The sequence below is a fragment of the Manis javanica genome, chromosome X, assembly GCF_040802235.1.
Source record: "Manis javanica isolate MJ-LG chromosome X, MJ_LKY, whole genome shotgun sequence".
In the NCBI taxonomy this organism is placed as follows: Eukaryota; Metazoa; Chordata; class Mammalia; order Pholidota; family Manidae; genus Manis; species Manis javanica.
Window position 1 is genome coordinate 45,443,856 of NC_133174.1, and position 17,958 is coordinate 45,461,813.

At 45.4% G+C, this 17,958-nt stretch overlaps 2 protein-coding genes across 9 annotated transcripts in view; both read left to right on the forward strand.

Moving 5' to 3' along the window:
• The first annotated feature begins 75 nt into the window (after positions 1–75).
• Positions 76–7,169, forward strand: TSPYL2 (TSPY like 2). Of its 2 annotated transcripts, none has more exons than XM_017643932.3 (7): positions 76–1,058; positions 2,379–2,456; positions 2,581–2,692; positions 2,776–2,921; positions 3,054–3,151; positions 3,462–4,159; positions 6,452–7,169. In XM_017643932.3, exons 1-7 carry the CDS (start codon positions 252–254, stop codon positions 6,616–6,618), a joined length of 2,106 nt encoding a protein of 701 aa, XP_017499421.1. In that variant the 5' UTR covers positions 76–251; the 3' UTR covers positions 6,619–7,169. The 2 variants fall into 2 exon arrangements, with proteins under 2 accessions (XP_017499421.1, XP_017499422.1); XM_017643933.3 differs by having other exon boundaries at positions 3,474–4,159.
• Positions 7,170–7,491: 322 nt separating this feature from the next.
• The window catches only part of KANTR (KANTR integral membrane protein), an 80,351-nt gene continuing 69,884 nt past the window's right edge, over positions 7,492–17,958 (forward strand). For 6 of the 7 annotated variants that reach the window (XR_005059195.2, XR_005059196.2, XR_001850497.3 and 3 more), the window contains exons 1-4: positions 7,492–8,054; positions 8,794–8,834; positions 10,434–10,624; positions 10,708–10,794. The gene's annotated coding sequence lies outside the window, so the exon portion shown is untranslated. The remainder of the gene's footprint in view (positions 8,055–8,793; positions 8,835–10,433; positions 10,625–10,707; positions 10,795–17,958) is intronic. The other variant, XR_012127511.1, reaches the window with a different exon arrangement.

Sequence of the window (17,958 nt, forward strand, 5' to 3'; positions counted from 1 at the left end):
CCGCGGCAGCTGGCAGCCAATGGCGAGGCAGAATGGGCCCTTTGCGTCAGGGAGGGGGCGAGGCCTGGGCTTGGCGCGGAGGGAGTGGGGCAGGCTCTGTGGAAGGGAACGCCAGAGCGAGGCTGTGAGCAGAGCGGGTCGCGTGAGGCACCGCGACTCCGCGGCTCTGCTTCAGGTGTCACAGACAGTGGCGGCCCGGCTGAGAGCGAAAAGGCGAACGCGATCCCCTGAGCTGTGTCAGCGTGGTCACCATGGACCGTCCGGATGAGGGGCCTCCGGCTAAGGCCCGGCGCCTGAGTAGCTCCGAGCCCCCTCAGCGCGATCCGCCGCCGCCGCCGCCGCCGCTCCTGCGACTGCCCCTGCCTCCACCCGAGCAGCGCCCGAGGCTCCAGGAGGAAACCGAGGCGGCACAGGTGTTGGCTGACATGAGGGGGGTGGGACTGGGCCCCGCTCTGCCCCCGCCGCCCCCCTATGTCATTCTGGAGGAGGGGGGGGTCCGCGCGTACTTCACCCTCGGTTCTGGGAGCCCCGACTGGGAGCCTACGATCGAGTCAGGGTACGGGGGGGAGCCCCCTCCTATGGAGAGCCTGGAAGCATTCTCTCCGGAGGCTTCAGGGGGAAGCCTCTCTTCCGGAGGCGTGGAAATTGACTTTCAGGTGATGGAGCCCAGCAGCTTTGTTGAAGACAAGGTCCTAGAAACCTGTAGCGCAGAGGTGTGGGGGTACCAGAGGTTAGCTGGTCCAGAGGGGAAGGAAGAGACGGTGATCATAGTGGAAGATGACGATGAGGACGAAAAGGAAAGTGTGAGGAAGAGGAGGAGGAGGAGGAGGAAGAGAAAGCAGAGGAAGATGAAGAAGGCCAGCAAAGAGAAGAATGCTGAGAAGATAGAGTGCATCCTGCAGGCACTGGAAAACATTCAACTGGACCTGGAGGCGGTGAACATCAAGGCAGGCAAGGCTTTCCTCCGTCTCAAGCGCAAGTTCATCCAGATGCGAAGGCCCTTCCTGGAGCACAGAGACCTCATCATCCAGCATATCCCGGGCTTCTGGGTCAAAGCAGTATCCTTGTCATCTATACTCATGGGCCAAGAGCCCATGACATAAAGTGGGGGTGGAGGGGGAGGGCCAGACAGGGTGAAAAGGTGTGGAGGCAGGCTCCTATTGGAAGAATGACTCGGTTTGGTGGAGGAGGAATGGAAGGAGTGGGCCAAACATCAGAGAAGCTGGACTAGAAACTGTGAAGGGGGGAGGGAGAAATGTAGCATAAAAACTAGACCACAGATGAGAAAGCAGGTAGAGGAGAAGCAAAACATAAAATTAAAAAAAAGGGATCACAGATGGGGAAAGGGGGAGGGTAGCAGAGGGGCACACAGTGGAAAAATTGGACCAAAATTAGGTGGAGGGAGGGGCACACAGAAGGTGGAGGAGGAGGGGGCAAAGAGAATATAAATGGACTCAGACAGTGAAGAGAGAGGGGAAGGGCACACAGCAGAGAAATTACCCAGAAAGGGTACCTAAGTCACAATGCCTCTGTGAGCCTAGGGGTCTGCTTAGATAGGAGGGAGACCCCAATGCTGGCTGGAGAGAGGAGGGCTTGAAAAGGGCTGGAGCTCTGAAGGGCCAGAAGAAGGAGTACCTGGGAATGGAGAGCAAGGAAGTAAATGAAGGAAAGGGGAGAGTAGGAAGAATCCCATTCACTATTGGTGGTAAGCTCATTGCTGGGGGCACACATATACATGAAACATGTTAGGAACACAGGTTTAACATTCTATCAGAATTATATGGGTACAGATTCCTTGGTATTCTCATACAAATTATCACAGGCCCTCAGCACCCAGACAAGCTATTATGTGGCCACAGGTCCTCAACACACAGACACATAGCATCATGTGACTGTTGGCTCTCATCACCCAGACACAGCATCGCTTAAGACACAAACCCTTAGACCCAGACACACATCATGTGGACACAGACCAACACCCAAATATACAACATCATGTGACTACAGGCCCTCAGCAATCAGATAGAACATCACTTGGATACCAGCCTTCAGTCCCCAGACATGAAATGTCTTGTGAACACAAGCCCCCAGCACCCAGAAACATAACATCACATCGACATAGATCCTCAGCACCCAGACACATAGCAGATAGGAACTGTGGCAAGGTCACATAATACAGAGTTTTAACATTGCATAAACACAGGCTCTCACCACATAAACAGTATTGTGTGAATAAAAGTATAGGTCCTGTTCGATACACATCACATGAACACAGAAGGAATTCTGCTCCAGCCTCTCTTTTGCTCTGCCTTGCCTGGCCTTCTTTCCCTCCTCTCATTGAATAGTCACTCCTTGACCTAAACTGCTCCCTCCATCAGTTCCTCAACCACCCCAAAATTTCAATCTTGATCAACCAACGTGATGAGGACATTTTCCGCTACTTGACCAATCTGCAGGTCAGGCCAAAGGGTTGTTTTTCATTAGGACCAGGCAAGGAATCTGGTCTTTGGAGGTGAGGGGGCTTGGGTGGGAGGGGCCACAGTGTGGTGGGAATTCCACCATAAACCTCATCCTGAGCAGGTACAGGATCTCAGACATATCTCCATGGGCTACAAAATGAAGCTGTACTTCCAGACAAACCCCTACTTCACAAACATGGTGATTGTTAAGGAGTTCCAGCGCAGCCGTTCAGGTAAGAGGCAGTCCCAGGGCAAAACCATGGGCACTCCATCTATCCTTGCCCAGTGCCCTCTTCACAGCGTCCTGTCCCCTTAGGCCGGCTGGTATCTCACTCTACCCCAATCCACTGGCACCGGGGCCAGGAACCCCAGGCCAGCAGGCACAGGAACAAGGACACCAGCCACAGCTTCTTCAGCTGGTTTTCAAACCACAGCCTCCCAGAGGCCGACAGGATTGCTGAGGTGGGACCCCTCCTAGAACTGCCAGAGAAGGCCTTGCTAGGCTTGCCTTTGGGTGCCTGGGGAATTGGGAGTAGGTTCTGGGGCTTGTACTCATAGCTCTGTTCTCCCTTCCCCCTGCCTCTCTTTCAACAGATTATCAAGAATGACCTGTGGGTTAACCCTCTGCGCTACTACATGATGGGAGAAGGGGGCTACAGGGCAAACAGAAGGAAGCAAGACAGGGAAGAAAGGTAATGGGGCATTGGTGGCTGAGAGGTGGTTTGTTAGAGGTGGGGGCAAAGACTAGGATAGTGTCACAGGATTTATAGAGCCAAAGAGACTTTTCATATAATCCAGTTTAGTATGTTTTACAAATGGGGAATGATACCCAGAAATGGGGTGTGATTGGCCTGAGGTTACACAGACAGGCAGAAATGGGACTCTCCCCACTATAGCCTCATCCCTGGGAGCCCTTGTAGTGTACTGCCTCCCCTTTTACTTACCACTTTTCAGTGTCTGCCCTGTGTACACCATCTCTCACCAACCCTATACTCAACCCAGGTTTCCCCACAGTAAAAACAGGGACAAATATGAGGTGGTGATCATGGAAGACTCTGATGACTATCACCTAATGGAAGACATTATCAGCGAGACCTCAGACAGTGATGGTATCACCGACAATGAGACCATTCATGACATCAAGATCTCCGACTTCATGGAGACCACCGACTGCTTTGAGACCACTGACAATGAGATAACTGATATCAATGAGAACCTCTGTGACACTGAGAACCCTGACTTCATTGAGACCACAGACAACGAGAGCCCTGATGACAACGAAACCACTGATAATGAGAGTGCTGATGAAAACATTGAGAATCCTGAAGACAGCAAGGAGAACACTGAAGCCAACAGTGAGAACCCTGAAGACAACAACACTGACAACAATGGTGAGAATGCTGATGGTGATGAGAACCCCAAAGGTGGCAACCGTGGCAATAATGACAATGACCAGGACAGCAGTGACAGTGACAATGAAGGAGACAATGAGGGCAGTGATGATGACGGCAATGAAGGTGACAATGAAGGCAGCGATGATGATGATGGAGACATTGAAGACTATGAAAATGTCATTGAAGACGCTGACAAGGATCAGGATAACAGCAACAACCAGGACGACTATGAGGATGAGGTAGAGAACATATCCGAAGAAGAATCATCATCAGTGCAAGAAGAAGAGGAGCAGGGCAGTGAGGAAGGTGAGCGAGACCCCCTCTTGTCTTTCTCTTCTCTCCGAAAAGCAGGCTAGGGTCAGGCAGGGTGTCCAGGCATGAGCACAATCTGTTCTTGTGGAGAAAAGAAAAGAACATTCTGTGCAACTTTTTAAACAAGGCCAGGGAACACAACTTACAAATTTAACAGAACAAAGAAACAAATGTTTGTGTTGGTTTTGGGTAGATAAGGTTGTAACAGAGCAAAAGAAAAATGAAGAAGAGAGAAGAGATAAGAGACAGTCGGTGGAAAACTACAATGGACAGGTTCACACAGAGAGGGGGAAAAAAGTGGCAAACATTGCAATTCAGCACTCTGTACCCAGCACTGGCATTCTGGGAACGCCCAGGCTTGTTTGAGGGAGCTGGGGGTGAAAACAATGTACTCTGTGAGCTCAAAGGGAACAGCTAATTCTCCCTGAAGAATGGGGAAGGGGAGAACTAGGAAAAAGAGGTAACATTTGAATTGGAGGCTGCATTCTTATTAATGAGCATTAGGGACATTCTCAGAAAGAGTGAAAATGCATAGTACAAAGGTCAGGGTTCCCCAAACTATCTTCTGAGCACCCTTCACCAGTTCTGAAAGCTGTTTTTCATAGAAAGCTTCAGTGGTCAAATATGTTGAGGCAATACCACATGCCATAATATCCCCATGTAGAGTCACATGTATGTGAGCACCTTAAAGGTTCTAAGATGTCTTGCTGTAAGGAATCTCTTTAAATTGTGTGGAACCCAGCATTTCCTGATCTTCTTGGCCACAAAAGCCATTGTTCACTGCTCACCAAAGAATGTGTTTTGGGAAATGCTGAGGAAGGGTTGGAGGTTTAAGGGGAAAGGCAGTATATAAGGTGATTACCAGGTCTGGTTTTTGCCTGGATGACTGGTGAAAGGAGGTACCATTTCCTGGTATGGGGAACATGGTAGTGGTGGGATTGATGGGATGCAGGGAGGAAGATGGGGAATTGAAAGGCTTTGTTGGACATAAGGTACAGGTGGCCCAGGGGCAGGTGGTTTGATTGTTTGTCTGGGAAGTCAGAAGTTATTAAAAAAAAAAAAAGTGGGGTGGAGTAGGGTAACAAGCCAGAGCAGAATGCTAGCCCTGGATTCTGGGTCCAATTAACATTCATTGGGTCCAATTAACAATGAAGCGTTTACAATGTGCCAAGCACCATTCTAAGTGATTTACTTGGTTTAACTCATTTAATCCTCACAGCAACTCTTACGAGGTAGGTACTGTTAACTCCATTTTATACATGAGGAAACTAAGGCTCTGAGAGGGTAAGTTAGGAGGAGAACCAGGTCGTGGAATGTTCTAAGAAGGAGGGGATTGTCAGCAGTGTCCAGTGCTGCTAAAAAAACAAATAAAATGAGGACTGGGATGTGTCCATTGGATTTGGGGCCAAATAGACCATCTATGACCTTGGCAAGAGTCTTCTGATGGATTGGCAGGGGCAGAACCAGATTGCAGTTGGGGTTGGGAAGAATGAGCAGGAGATATGATAATAGAGCCAAACCTTGGCTAGACAGGAGATGGCAGAGGACAGACAAGGGAGAGGCCTGTGGGCGGGCGGACAGAGGAGAGGCAGGCCTTTGGGGGAAGTGGAAGGAGCAGGAAGACCAACCACTTCTGGGGTTTTGGCCATGGAGTCCCTGGGAAACTTCCATTGAGGCAGAAGCAGAACATGAAGGAAGGAGGCACTGAATGTGTGAATAGACTCCACCTGGACCTATTTTCAGGTAGAGTAGGGAAACTGAGGGAGTTGCTGGTCCCATTTCCTCCCACAGATGGCAACTCTTTCGAGAAGGGAGGCAGAACTATCTGCCCAGCCCTAGGGTGGGAGTGGGGGTGGGGAATTGGGCTACAGAAGATAGACTGGGGCTGATTGGGAACAAACTGGAAAGGAGAGGGGGAGCTGCCTCCAGATGAACAGAAGGTTTATTCAGCTGAGGTCGGAGCTCGGGAAGAGACACATTGAGGCATACAAGGGTAGAATGCTACTTTCAGAGATGTATGGATTTTGAGAGGATAGACTCAGGGAGCCCACCCTGCCTTCCTGTTACCTTCCCTTTACCCTTCACTCTCTGGGCTTGCTTGAGTGTACACACAGAGCACACACGCACACACCACACCCACACAGAACACACACATACACCCCTCTACCTGATGCTTGGGGCGGGGTCCCAGGCCCCAAAAGCCCTGGCTATGGGCTCTGTTCCCAGCAAAGAGTGGTATCTACCTGCCCATCTAACCATCCTCCTCCATTTTTCACTGATGTGCAGGCAGTGAGCAAGAAGGTGAGGACAGTGATGAGGAAGGAAGCGAGGAAGAGGAAGGAATAGAAGACGACTCGGAAGGAGAGGAAGACACTGAAGACTCCGACATGGAGGAGGTGCTTCAGGTCCAAAACGTTTGGGCCAACCCGGAGAAGACGGGCAAAACCGGATAAATCTCTTACCCTTTTGGGGGCAGCTTCTCCGTATCCCTCTCCCCATTCCCCATTGGCCCTCTCCCTCAGCTATGGCCACGCGGCCCCACATTGCACTTCTGGGGTTTACCGACTTCGTACACGGGTTTAAAGTTTTATTTTTATGGTTTGGTCATTGCAGAGTTCTTATTTTGGGGGGGAGGGAAAGGGGAATTGCCCCTTCCTTTTGGCGCTCCTCCCCTGCAGGCTTCTGTGTGCTGCTAAACGTATTTATTGTGATGCCTTGGTCAGGGCCCCTCTATCCCCCTCCTCGTGCAGTTTGGAGTGGACACCCTTGATCCCGAAGCGGGGAGGGCCGCTGTGGCCTTGTGGGGCTCTGCTGCCACCCTGTTCTCCCAAGTCTCTCTCTTTCCCTTCCATTCCTCGCCTTTCTCCGCTGTGCCCGCTAGCCCGCCTCGGTGTCTACGCAAGGCTGGTTCGTCAGTGCGGTATACCTGTACCCCTCCCCCAGAAGCCCTGCCTTGTTCCCTGTGAACCCTGGTAATCCTAATAAAGTTCTGAGCAAATTCAAAGTGCTGCTTCGAGTCTTTTGTCCCGGTGCGCGGTCCTCAGCAGCCAGTCTCCTTTCCCACAGGCCAGCATGTAGCCTCCTGATCTACGTATTGGCCTGCAAGATGGTGGGTGCGGGGGCCCGCGGGGTTCGGGGGGCGGTTTGGTTGGCTGGGGGTGAGCTCCGCGGGGCTGCAGAGGTGTTGCGTCAGGCCAATGCGGACCGTCCTGGCCAATGGCAGGGCGAAGCTGAGGAAGCCCCTCCCTCTCCCTCTGGCTGCAGTGGACCCAGCCAGGTAGCGAACGGCTTCCCACGCCTTCACTTCTCGCGCATGCGCGCAGAAGTGCACTGCGACCTGGAACATCCATATATTCAGAGATTCTTCTTGTTATTCATTGTGCGCCAAACCTTTCCTTAGGCCTACTGTGAGTTGGCCGTGGAGGAGCCAGAGGAATCTATTTTTTCTCGCCTGCTTGTAGTAGAAAAAAATTTGTCGATTGGTTCATCACAATCCAATAATGCAGGAGTGCTCTCCGTCTTAGGGAAGGGGGCGCAGGATCCCTGCAACTAGTCCGGGGAGAGAAGTCAAGAAAAGATGGCTCAGGCCGACGAGTTTGCATAGAGATAAGGGGAAAGCAAAGGGAAATTACTATGTGACCGTGTGATGGGCGGAGGGGGGCAGGTGGCGAGTGGTTGGGCGTCTGAAGGGCTGACTTTAGCTGGAAGACCTTGGAAAAGCGAAGTTGTTTAAAATTTTGGATACAGTAACGTTATTTCAAGGGATCCAAGAAATACCTCCCGGATTCTTTCTGTATCATAATGGTAATGTATACAAATACCAGGTCTGTCTTCTGCAATATACCTCTCGAACTTTCCATCCAACGCCCGTATTTTGCTGAGGCTTCAGGTAAGATCAGATTTGCGTTTTAGAGATTGCCCTCTGCTGGCTGCCAGGAGAGTGAGTTGGAGGGAGGGAGAGCAGTGAGGGAAGTTGACTCTGTACCTCAGGTGAGAGTGGCATGATGGGGTAGATATAGTAGGTTTTTTAAAATAAATTTTATTTTAAAGCTTTTGATTTACAGAATTATTATGAAGATAATACAGAGAATATATCCCATAGTCAGTTTCCCCTATTAACATTACATTAGTTTTCCTTATTAATATCTTAAATTACATCATGTTATTCAGATTTCCTTAGTTTTTACCTAATGCCCTTTTCTGTTCCAGGATGCCATCCAGAATACCACAATACATTTAGTTGTCATGTCTCCATGGGCTCCTCTTGGCTATGACTTGTTCCTCAGAGTTGCCTTGTTTTTGATGACCCAGAGTCATTAACATTTGAGGAGTACAGGTCAGGTATTTTGTAGAATGTCCCTCAACTGGGATTTGTCTGATGTGTTTCTCATGAATAGACTGGAATTATGGGTTTAGAAAAGGAAAATCACAAAAAGAGTATTCTCCAGGGAGGGCTGTTCCAGAAGGTCTTTAAGTCACATCCAACTCCAAAATACAGTCTGCTGAACCAGAGAAGATGGACCCCATTTTCTAGGCCCCTAAACAGAAACCAGAAGACCAGGAAGATGAGGAGTCTGACTCAGGGCCTGTTCCCATGCTGAAATTATTTGTCTTTGTATCCTTCACAGCCTACTATACTCCTCTGCAGCAGAAGGCCCTGATCCTGGGGGTGAGTATCCCAGGATCTCCTGGAGCCAGACCTTTAAAATGCCATCCTCTTCGGTGAACAAAAGCAGATTGGCAGGGACAAAACTAGATTCAGGAATATCCTTCCTTCTTCATGGCCAAAAGGGCTGGCACTGGCTCTCTCAGATGGCATCATAATGTGGTGGAAGTGTGGAAGATGGTTGGAAGTAATCCTATTGTTCATTCATTAAACACTTATTGAGCACCTACTGTGTGCCTGATACTAAACTGGGTGATAGGGATACAACAAGGAGACACGATAAGCCAAGTCTTTGTCTTCCTGGAGCCCAGAGTTTAAGACAAGTGTTCTTAACAATTTTTTGTGCCATGGACCTTGTGGGTGATCTGGTGAAGCCTTTGGACTTTTCCTTGGAAAACGATTATCTTTTAAATGCATAAAGTAAAATACCTAAAGTTACAAAAGAAACTGATGATATTGAAATATTGTTCTTAAAATATGGAAAAAGCAAATATGTGCTATAGTAATATATGTGCTTCTTGTTAATACATTAAATCATGAGATCTAATGGAGGGTCTAATGACATCATGATTTTAAAATACAGGAGATTACATGATATTTGGAGAGATCTGCAACATTTATAATATGATATGGAAATCTCTGTGACTTCTATTGGTGACAGAATCGCAGATACTACTACAACTATAATTAGTTACATTCTTTACTGGAAAAATGCTAAATTTCAATTAGAGGAGAGTGAAAATAAAGATGTAAATTTTTTTCCTCCAAATTCATGGGCCCCTCCCAGACTGGATTGGAGGTCTGTGAACCCAAATTAAGAGCCCCTGGTAGTAGGAATGTCCTTCGTAGCTTTCCTTCCTTCATTAAACCACTTTCACCTGGAGGACAAAAGCCTAGGTTTTAGTCTGGGTATTATGCTGGTTACTGCTGTGTGACCTCAAGCCAATTAGTTTGCCTTTCTGGGCCATAGTTACCTCGGTCTGAACAATGGGAAAGGCAAGAATTGGGAGAGGAGACTATTTATGCTCTGGACAATTAATTTATGTTCTCTCATTTAACCCTAACAACGACAGTTAGGGAAGATTTTTAAATAATCTCCCTGTTTCACAGATGGTTAAATTGAGGCTCCTAGCGAGCGTCAGTAAGTAGTAGGGGCTGATGGTGACTGGCCAGAACCCCACAACCATCCTCTATGGGTGAAATTAGGAGCTACGCTCACTTTGGGAGAAACCGGCTCAGAATTCCCTGCATGTAGAGGTAAAGCTAAAGGAAATTGGGGGCAGAGTTGTTTCTCTAGCGGGGTAGGTGACACAAGGTGGCTTACCCCACAAGGTGGCTTATGCACAGTAAGATGTCAAGATGTTCCCACTGTTCAGTGACTTGCACCAGGCCTTTGAGCTTCGTGCGTGCGTGTTCCCAACTAACCTCCCAAAGCGCTGTCAAATAGCTTGGCAAAGGACAATGACAAGTCCTCCTCTCCTGGCCAATCCTACTAAAGGGTGAGCTTGGCCTGTAAACCAATCAAAGACACCCCCAAAGGGGCGGAGTTTCTTCCGTCCGGATCCCCGCCTGCGCAGAAAAAAATAGTGTTTCCGTCTCCAGCCAATCCCAGAGAAGGCAAGAGAGCACTACTCCAAAGGGAACCCGGGAGCTGTCGGTAGCGCTGGAGGCCTGCGACCCCGCTCGCACTAGAACCGACAAGAGGACGCGGCCTGTTTGCACGAGATCCAGCTGCCAGCCCCTCGAATGTTCAAGCGCGCGACAGCGGCGGCGCCCACGGTCGGAGGTGTCAGGTGAGACGCTGTAAAGGCGGGGACGGAGCGCGTGAGGGGTGGGGCCTGGGCGAGTTTTTACTTGAGCGGCCTCTCAACCCTAGGTCTGCAGGCTGCGGAGGATCCTGCGGGTAGCAAAGTGAGGGCGCAAAGTGAGGGCGAGTTCCTCTGCGAACCCAGCCGACAACTAGGTGAGTACCCTGCAGAGCACACTGCCCATGCTCGCCCAACCCACCACCACTCCCGTCTCTTGGAAAACGGCTAAGTGCAGGTCTGCAGCTTAGGTGATCGTCTGCGTGCCTGTCTGCTAGTTTCCCTCTCTCGCCACTGCCCCGCTTTGCCCCGTCTCCCTTTCTTTCTCCCTCCTTCTTTATCTCCGTCTTTCTGTCTGTCTTTCTGCCTGTCTCTCTGTCTGAGACATACTAGAGAGCTCAGACCTAGAAAGCTGGACCCTGACCCTACCAGTTAAAATTAGCCATGAGACCTTGAGCCATCTTCTTCACCCACCTGGGCCTCAGTTTCCTCACCTGTCAAATGGGGGTCTAATAATCTCCACTTGAAACCGTACATGTGCATCCCTTTGCCCACACCTGGCCCCTGGAAAATTTTCAATCAATAACGACTATCGTGATTGAAAAGAATATTCTCTCTCGGTTTTTGGCTTCGTTTTCTCCCTGTCTCTGACCCTCTCCCCATTGTTTCTTCTTTCTAGTGTTTCGGTCTTTCTCTGTTACTGTTTTTTTCTCTACCTGCCTCTTTCCTATCCCTAAACATGTTAGAGGTGCATTGTTTATAGCACTGAGCTTAGCCTGAGAGGACCTATGAGCTTAGTCTTGGGGCTCTGGACCATTCTATGGGTAAAAGAAATGGAGCCTGGCCTTGGGCTGCTTCTGGCCTCACTGAGGGGAGAACCCTTTGTTCCCCACCCCACTGTGTTAAACAGGCAGGGACCCCTAGGGTGGGGAGCAAGTTAGATGAGAAAGTGGATCAACCTGTTACCCTATATCATGTTGGTCACCATAAGAGAATCAGGGGTCTTCTAATTACATCCTCATATAGCCCTGAACACCCTCTCTTCTGTTCCCATCCAGAAATCCTCTGATCAGGCCTTCTGGAACTCACCTCAGTCATCAGCAAAATCCCCTCCACTCTCACCCTGGTTTCTGAATAGTGTCCTTTGTTTTCTTCCCTTGGACCAAACACTCCATTTCTATAAGGCATGTTTTGAAGTGCCCCCTTCACTATTCTGAAACGAAGTGCATAAATAATAGAATCCATCTACACACGTAATTTCCTCCAAACCAATACAATGTCCTAATTGTAATATAAGGGAGAAGTAAAGGAAGAGCAATTTGTAATAAAGCAACATGTATTTCAATATGTAAAGGCTGGGATAGAATTCCATTGGAAGACATAATGAAGTGGTCTTGTACATACTGATACTTGTACCTGGGAGTGTGACAACTGCACATGTTGACTGGTAACTCAAACCACGGTGATGCAGTTTTCCTAGGTGATGAACAATTCTTCATAAATTTCTAAACAAGATAAAGTGCAATCTTCTCTCAATTTGTATGGTTTTGGTGAGTTTCTTGAAAAGTCAGTATATATTAAAACCCATGAATGTGCCCCATAACATTTCTGACCTGATCTCTAATCACTCTCCCCACTTGCACCTTCTGTTTTATCCATGCTGGCCTTCTTTCTGCTACTGGAACTTATTAGGCACACTTCTAACTCAGGGGTTTGTACTGGACCAACCGTTGTACCTAGACTGCTTTCTTCCCAAATATCCACAAGGCTCATGCCCTCACTTCCTTTAGGCCATTACTCAGATGTCACTTTCTCAATGAGGCTTACCCTGACTATCCTGTTTAAAATTGCAGCTCACCCCTAGCATGTACCCTGATCTACATTTTCCATAGTGCTCCTCACCCTCTTACATAGTATATAATTTACATCTTTATTATATGTTGTTTATTGTCTGACTCTTCTACTCAATTGTAAGTTCCAGAAGGGCAGCGATTTTTATCTTTTTTTGTGCCCTGATGGATCTTTGTTACCTATAAGAGTGCTTGGCACATAATACCCTCACACAGTCAGTTTTTGTTGAATGAATAAAGGAATGAATGAACAGGTTTTCCACCTACATGATTGTCTATTGGGACATTCTGAAGTTGTAGGAGATGCGGTACTCTTGGCTCTGTGGAGTTGTTTTGTGCACTGAAAGAGACTGAGCATCCCTGCTCCATGCCTACTAAATGGCACTAGTGATCTCCAATTATTATAACAATCAAAAATGCCCCCAAACACCCCTTGACTGTCCACCCTGAGAAACACTGTTTAATAGAAATCAGGCTTTCCCCTGAGCTCTGTGCTACCCAGCAACCCTCTCATACCCCTCTTGCCAGGATCACAGCAGATGGGGGAAGATGTCCTCATTCTAATTGCCCGTCCTAGACATTTTCTCTCCCTCCTCAGACCTTTAGTAATTAAAATTTTTTATTAAGGTATTATTGATATACACTCTTATGAAGGTTTTACATGAAAAACAATGTGATTACTACATTCATCCATATTGTCGAGTTCCCCCACAATGCCCTGTTGCAGTCACTGTCTATCAGTGTATTAAGATGCCACAGAGTCCCTATTTGTCTTTTCTGAGCTACACGGTCTTCTCCGTGACCCCCCACATACCGTGTGTACCAATCATGATACCCCACAATCCTCTTCTCTCTCCCTCCTCACCCACCCTGCCCCACCCATCCCCTTTGATAACCACTAGTCCCTTGGAGTCTGAGTCTGATGCTATTTTGTTCCATCAGTTTTGCTTTATTGTTATACTCCACAAATGAGAGAAACCATTTGGTATTTGTCTTTCTCTGCCTGACTTATTTCACTGAGCATACTACCCTCTAGCTCCATCCATGTTGTTGCAAATGGTAGGATTTGTTTCTTTCTTATGGCTGAATAGTATTCCATTGTGTATATGTACCACATCTTCTTTATCCATTCATCTACTGATGGATGCTTAGGTTGCTTCCATATCTTGGCTATTGTAAATAGTGCTGCAGTGAACATAGAGGCTTATATGTCTTTTTGAATCTGAGAACTTGTGTTCTTTGGGTAAATTCCTAGGAGTGGAATTCCCAGGTCAAATGGTATTTCTATTTTTACTTTTTGAGGAACCTCCATATTGCTTTCCACAATGGTTGAACTAGCTTACATTCCCACCAGCAGTGTAGGAGGGTTCCCTTTCTCTGCATCCTCGCCAGCATTTGTTGTTCCTAGTCTTTTCGATGTTGGCCATCCTAACTGGTGTGAGGTGATATCTCATTGTGGTTTTTATTTGCATTTCCCTGATAATTAGTGATATGGAGCATCTTTTCATGTGCCTGTTGGCCATCTGAATTTCTTCTTTGGAGAATTGTCTGTTCATATCTTCCACCCATTTTTTAATCGGGTTATTTGCTTTTTGGTTGTTGAAGCATGTGAGTTCTTTATATATTTTGGATGTTAACCCCTTGTCAGATATGTCATTTACAAATATATTCTCCCATACTGTAGGATGCCTTTTTGTTCTGCTGATAGTGTCCTTTGCTGTGTACAGAAGCTTTTTAGGTTGAGATAGTCCTAGGTGTTTATTTTCACTTTTGTTTCCCTTGCCCGAGGAGATGCATTCAGGAAAAAGTTGCTCATGTTTATATTCAGGAGATTTTTGTCTATGTTGTCTTCTAAGAGTTTTATGGTTTCCTGACTTACATTCAGGTCTTTGATTCATTTCAAGTTTACATTTGTGTATTGGGTTAGACAATAATCCAGTTTCATTCTCTTGCATGTAGCTGTACAGTTTTGCCAACACCAGTTGTTGAAGAGGCTCTCATTTTCCCATTGTATGTCCATGGTTTCTTTATCATATATTAATTGACCATATATGCTTGGGTTTATATCTAGGCTGTCTAGTCTGTTCCATTGGTCTGGGGGGTCTGTTCTTGTGCCAGTACCAAATTGTCTTGATTACTGTGGCTTTGTAGTAGAGCTTGAAGTCAGGGAGCATAATTTCCCCAGCATTATTCTTCCTTCTCAGGATTGCCTTGGCAATTTGGGATCCTTTGTGGTTCCATATAAATTTTAGAACTATTTGTTCCGGTTCATTGAAGAATGCTGTCAGTATTTTGATAGGGATTGCATTGAATCTTTATATTGCTTTATGCAAGATGCCCATTTTGATGATATTAATTATTCCTACCCAAGAGCAAGGGATGAATTTCCATTTACTGGTGTCCTCTATAATTTCTTTTAATTTCTTGCAAGAGTATCTTGTGGTTTTCAGGGTATAGGTATTTCACTTCCTTGGTTAGGTTTATTCCAATTTATTTTATTCTTTTTGATGCAATTGTGAATGGAATTGTTTTCCTGGTTTCCCTTTCTGCTAGTTCATCGGTAGTGTATAGGAATGCAACAGATTTCTGTGTATTAATTTTGTATCCTCCAACTTTGCTGAACTCAGATATTAGCTTTAGTAGTTTTGGAGTGGATTCTTTAGCGTTTTTTATGTACAGTATCATGTCATCTGCAAACAGTGACAGTTTGACTTGTTCTTTACCAATCTGGATGCCTTTTATTTCTTTATGTTGTCTGATTGCTGTGGTGAGGACCTCCAGAACTGTGCTGAATAAAAGTGGAGAGAGTGGGCATCCTTATCTTGTTCCTAATCTTAAAGGAAAGGCTTTCAGCTTGTTGCTGTTAAGTATGATGTTGGCTGTGGGTTGGTCATATATGGCCTTTATTATGTTGAGGTACTTGCCCTGTATACCCATTTTATTGTGAGTTTTTATCATGAATGGATGTTAAATTTTGTTGAATGCTTTTTCGGCATCTATGGAAATGATCCCGTGGTTTTTGTCCTTCTTTTTTTTGATGAGGGGTGATGTTGATGGATTTTCTACTATTTTACCATCCTTGCATCCCCGGAATAAATTATACATGATCATGACGGATGATCTTTTTGATGTATTTTTGAATTCAGTTTGCTCATATTTTGTTGAGTATTTTTGTGTCTATGTTCATCAGGGATATTGGTCTCTAATTTTCTTTTTTTGTGGTATCTTTGCCTGGTTTTGGTATTAGAGTGATGCTGGCCTCATAGAATGAGTTTGGATGTATTCCCTCCTCTTCTACTTTTTGGCAAACTTTAAGGAAGAGGAGGTCTTCTCTAAATGTTTGATAAAATTCAGCGGTGAAGCCATCTGGTACAGGAGTTATGTTCTTATGTAGTTTTTTGATTACCAATTCAGTTTCATTGCTGGTAATTGGTCTGTTCAGATTTTCTGTTTCTTTCTGGGTCAGCCTTGGAAGATTATATTTTTCTAGGAAGTTGTCCATTTCTTCTAGGTTATCCAGTTTGTTAGCATATAAGTTTTCATAGGATTCTTTAGTAATTCTTTATATTTCTGTGGTGTCCATCATGATTTTTCCTTTCTCATTTCTGATTCTGTTTATGTGTGCAGACTCTCTTTTTTTCTTGGTATGTCTGGCTAGGAGTTTATCTATTTTGTTTATTTTCTCAAAGAATCAGCTCCTACTTTCATTAATTCTTTCTATTGTTTTATTCTTCTTGATTTTATTTATTTCTGCTCTAATCTTTATTATGTCCTTCCTTCTACTGACTTTGGGCCTCATTTGTTTTTCTTTTTCTATTTTTGTTAATTGTGAATTTAGACTGTTCATATGGGATTGTTCTTCTTTCCTGAGATATGCCTGTATTGCAATATACTTCCCTCCTAGTAGAAAATATTTCCCTCTTAGCACAGCCTTTGCTGCATCCCACAGATTTTGCAGTGCTGAATTATTGTCATTTGTCTCCATATATTGACTTATCTCTGTTTTTATTTGGTCATTGATCCATTGGTTATTTAGGAGCATGTTATTAAGCCTCCATGTGTTTCTGGGGCTTTTCATTTTCTTTGCATAATTTATTCTAGTTTCATACCTTTGTGGTCTGAGAAGCTGGTTGGTACAATTTCAATCTTTTTGAGTTTACTGAGGCCCTTTTTGTGGCATAGTATATGATCTATTCTTTAAAATATTCCATGTGCACTTGAGAAGAATGTGTATCCTGCTGCTTTTGGAAAGAGTGTTCTGAAGTGTCTGTTAGGTCCATCTGTTCTAATGTGTTGTTCAGTGCCTCTGTCTCCTTACTCATTCTCTGTCTGGTTGATCTGTCCTTTGGAGTGAGTGGTGTGTTGAAGTTTCCTAAAATGAATGCACTGCTGTCTATTTCCCCCTTTAATTCTGTTAGTATTTGCTTCACATATGTAGGTGCTCCTGTCTTGCGTGCATAGATATTTATAATGGTAATATCCTCTTGTTAGACTGACCCCTTTATCATTATGTAATGTCCTTCTGTGTTTCTTGTTACTTTCATTGTTTTCAAGTCTATTTTGCCTGATACAAGTACTGCATCTCCTGGTTTTTCTCCCTATTAGTTGCATGAAATATCTTTTTCCATACCTTCAGTTTTAGACTGTGTATGTCTTTGGATTTGAAGTGAGTCTCTTGTAGGCAGCATGTAGAGGGGTCATGGTTTTTTTTATCCATTTAGTGACAGTGACTCTGTGTCTTTTGATTAGTACATTCAGACCATTTACATTTAGAGTGATTATCGATAGGTATGTACTTATTGCCATTGCAGGCTTTAGATTCGTGGTTACCAAAGGTTCAAGGGTAACTTCCTTACTCTCTAACAGTTTAACTTAACTCAGTTACTACACTGTTACAAACACAATATGAAGTTTTATTTCTCCTCCATTCTTTATATATTAGGTATCATATTCTGTACTCTTTGTCTATCCCTTGACTGACTTTGGGGGTATTTGATTTAATTTTGCATCTGCTTAGTAATTAATTGGTCTACTGTCTCAACTATAGTTCTATTTCTTCTGGTGACAGCTATTTAGCCTTAGGGACACTTCCATCTATAGCAGTTCCTCCAAAATACACTATAGAGACAGTCTGTGGGAGGTAAATTCTCTCAGCTTTTGCTTATCTGGAAACTGTTTCATTCCTCCTTCAAATTTAAGTGATAATCTTGCTGGTTAGAGTTCTCTTCATTCAAAGCCCTTCTGCTTCATTAGATTAAGTATATCATGCCACTCCCTTATGTCCTGTAAGGTTTCTATTGAGAAGTCTGATGATAGTCTGATGCATTTTCATTTGTACATGATCTTTTTTCTCTATCTGGCTGATTTTAATAGTTTGTCCTTATCTTTTATCTTTGCCATTTTTTAAATTTTGGTATCATTAATCTACAATTACATGAAAGACATTATGTTTACTAGGCTCCCCCCTTCACC

Coding starts and splice junctions, on each gene's coding strand:
- TSPYL2 (XM_017643932.3), top strand. CDS start 252: ATGGACCGTCCGGATGAGGGGCCTCCGGCTAAGGCCCGGCGCCTGAGT. Junction 2,922..3,053: donor AGGCCGACAGGATTGCTGAG/GTGGGACCCCTC, acceptor CTCTTTCAACAG/ATTATCAAGAATGACCTGTG. Junction 3,152..3,461: donor AAGCAAGACAGGGAAGAAAG/GTAATGGGGCAT, acceptor TACTCAACCCAG/GTTTCCCCACAGTAAAAACA.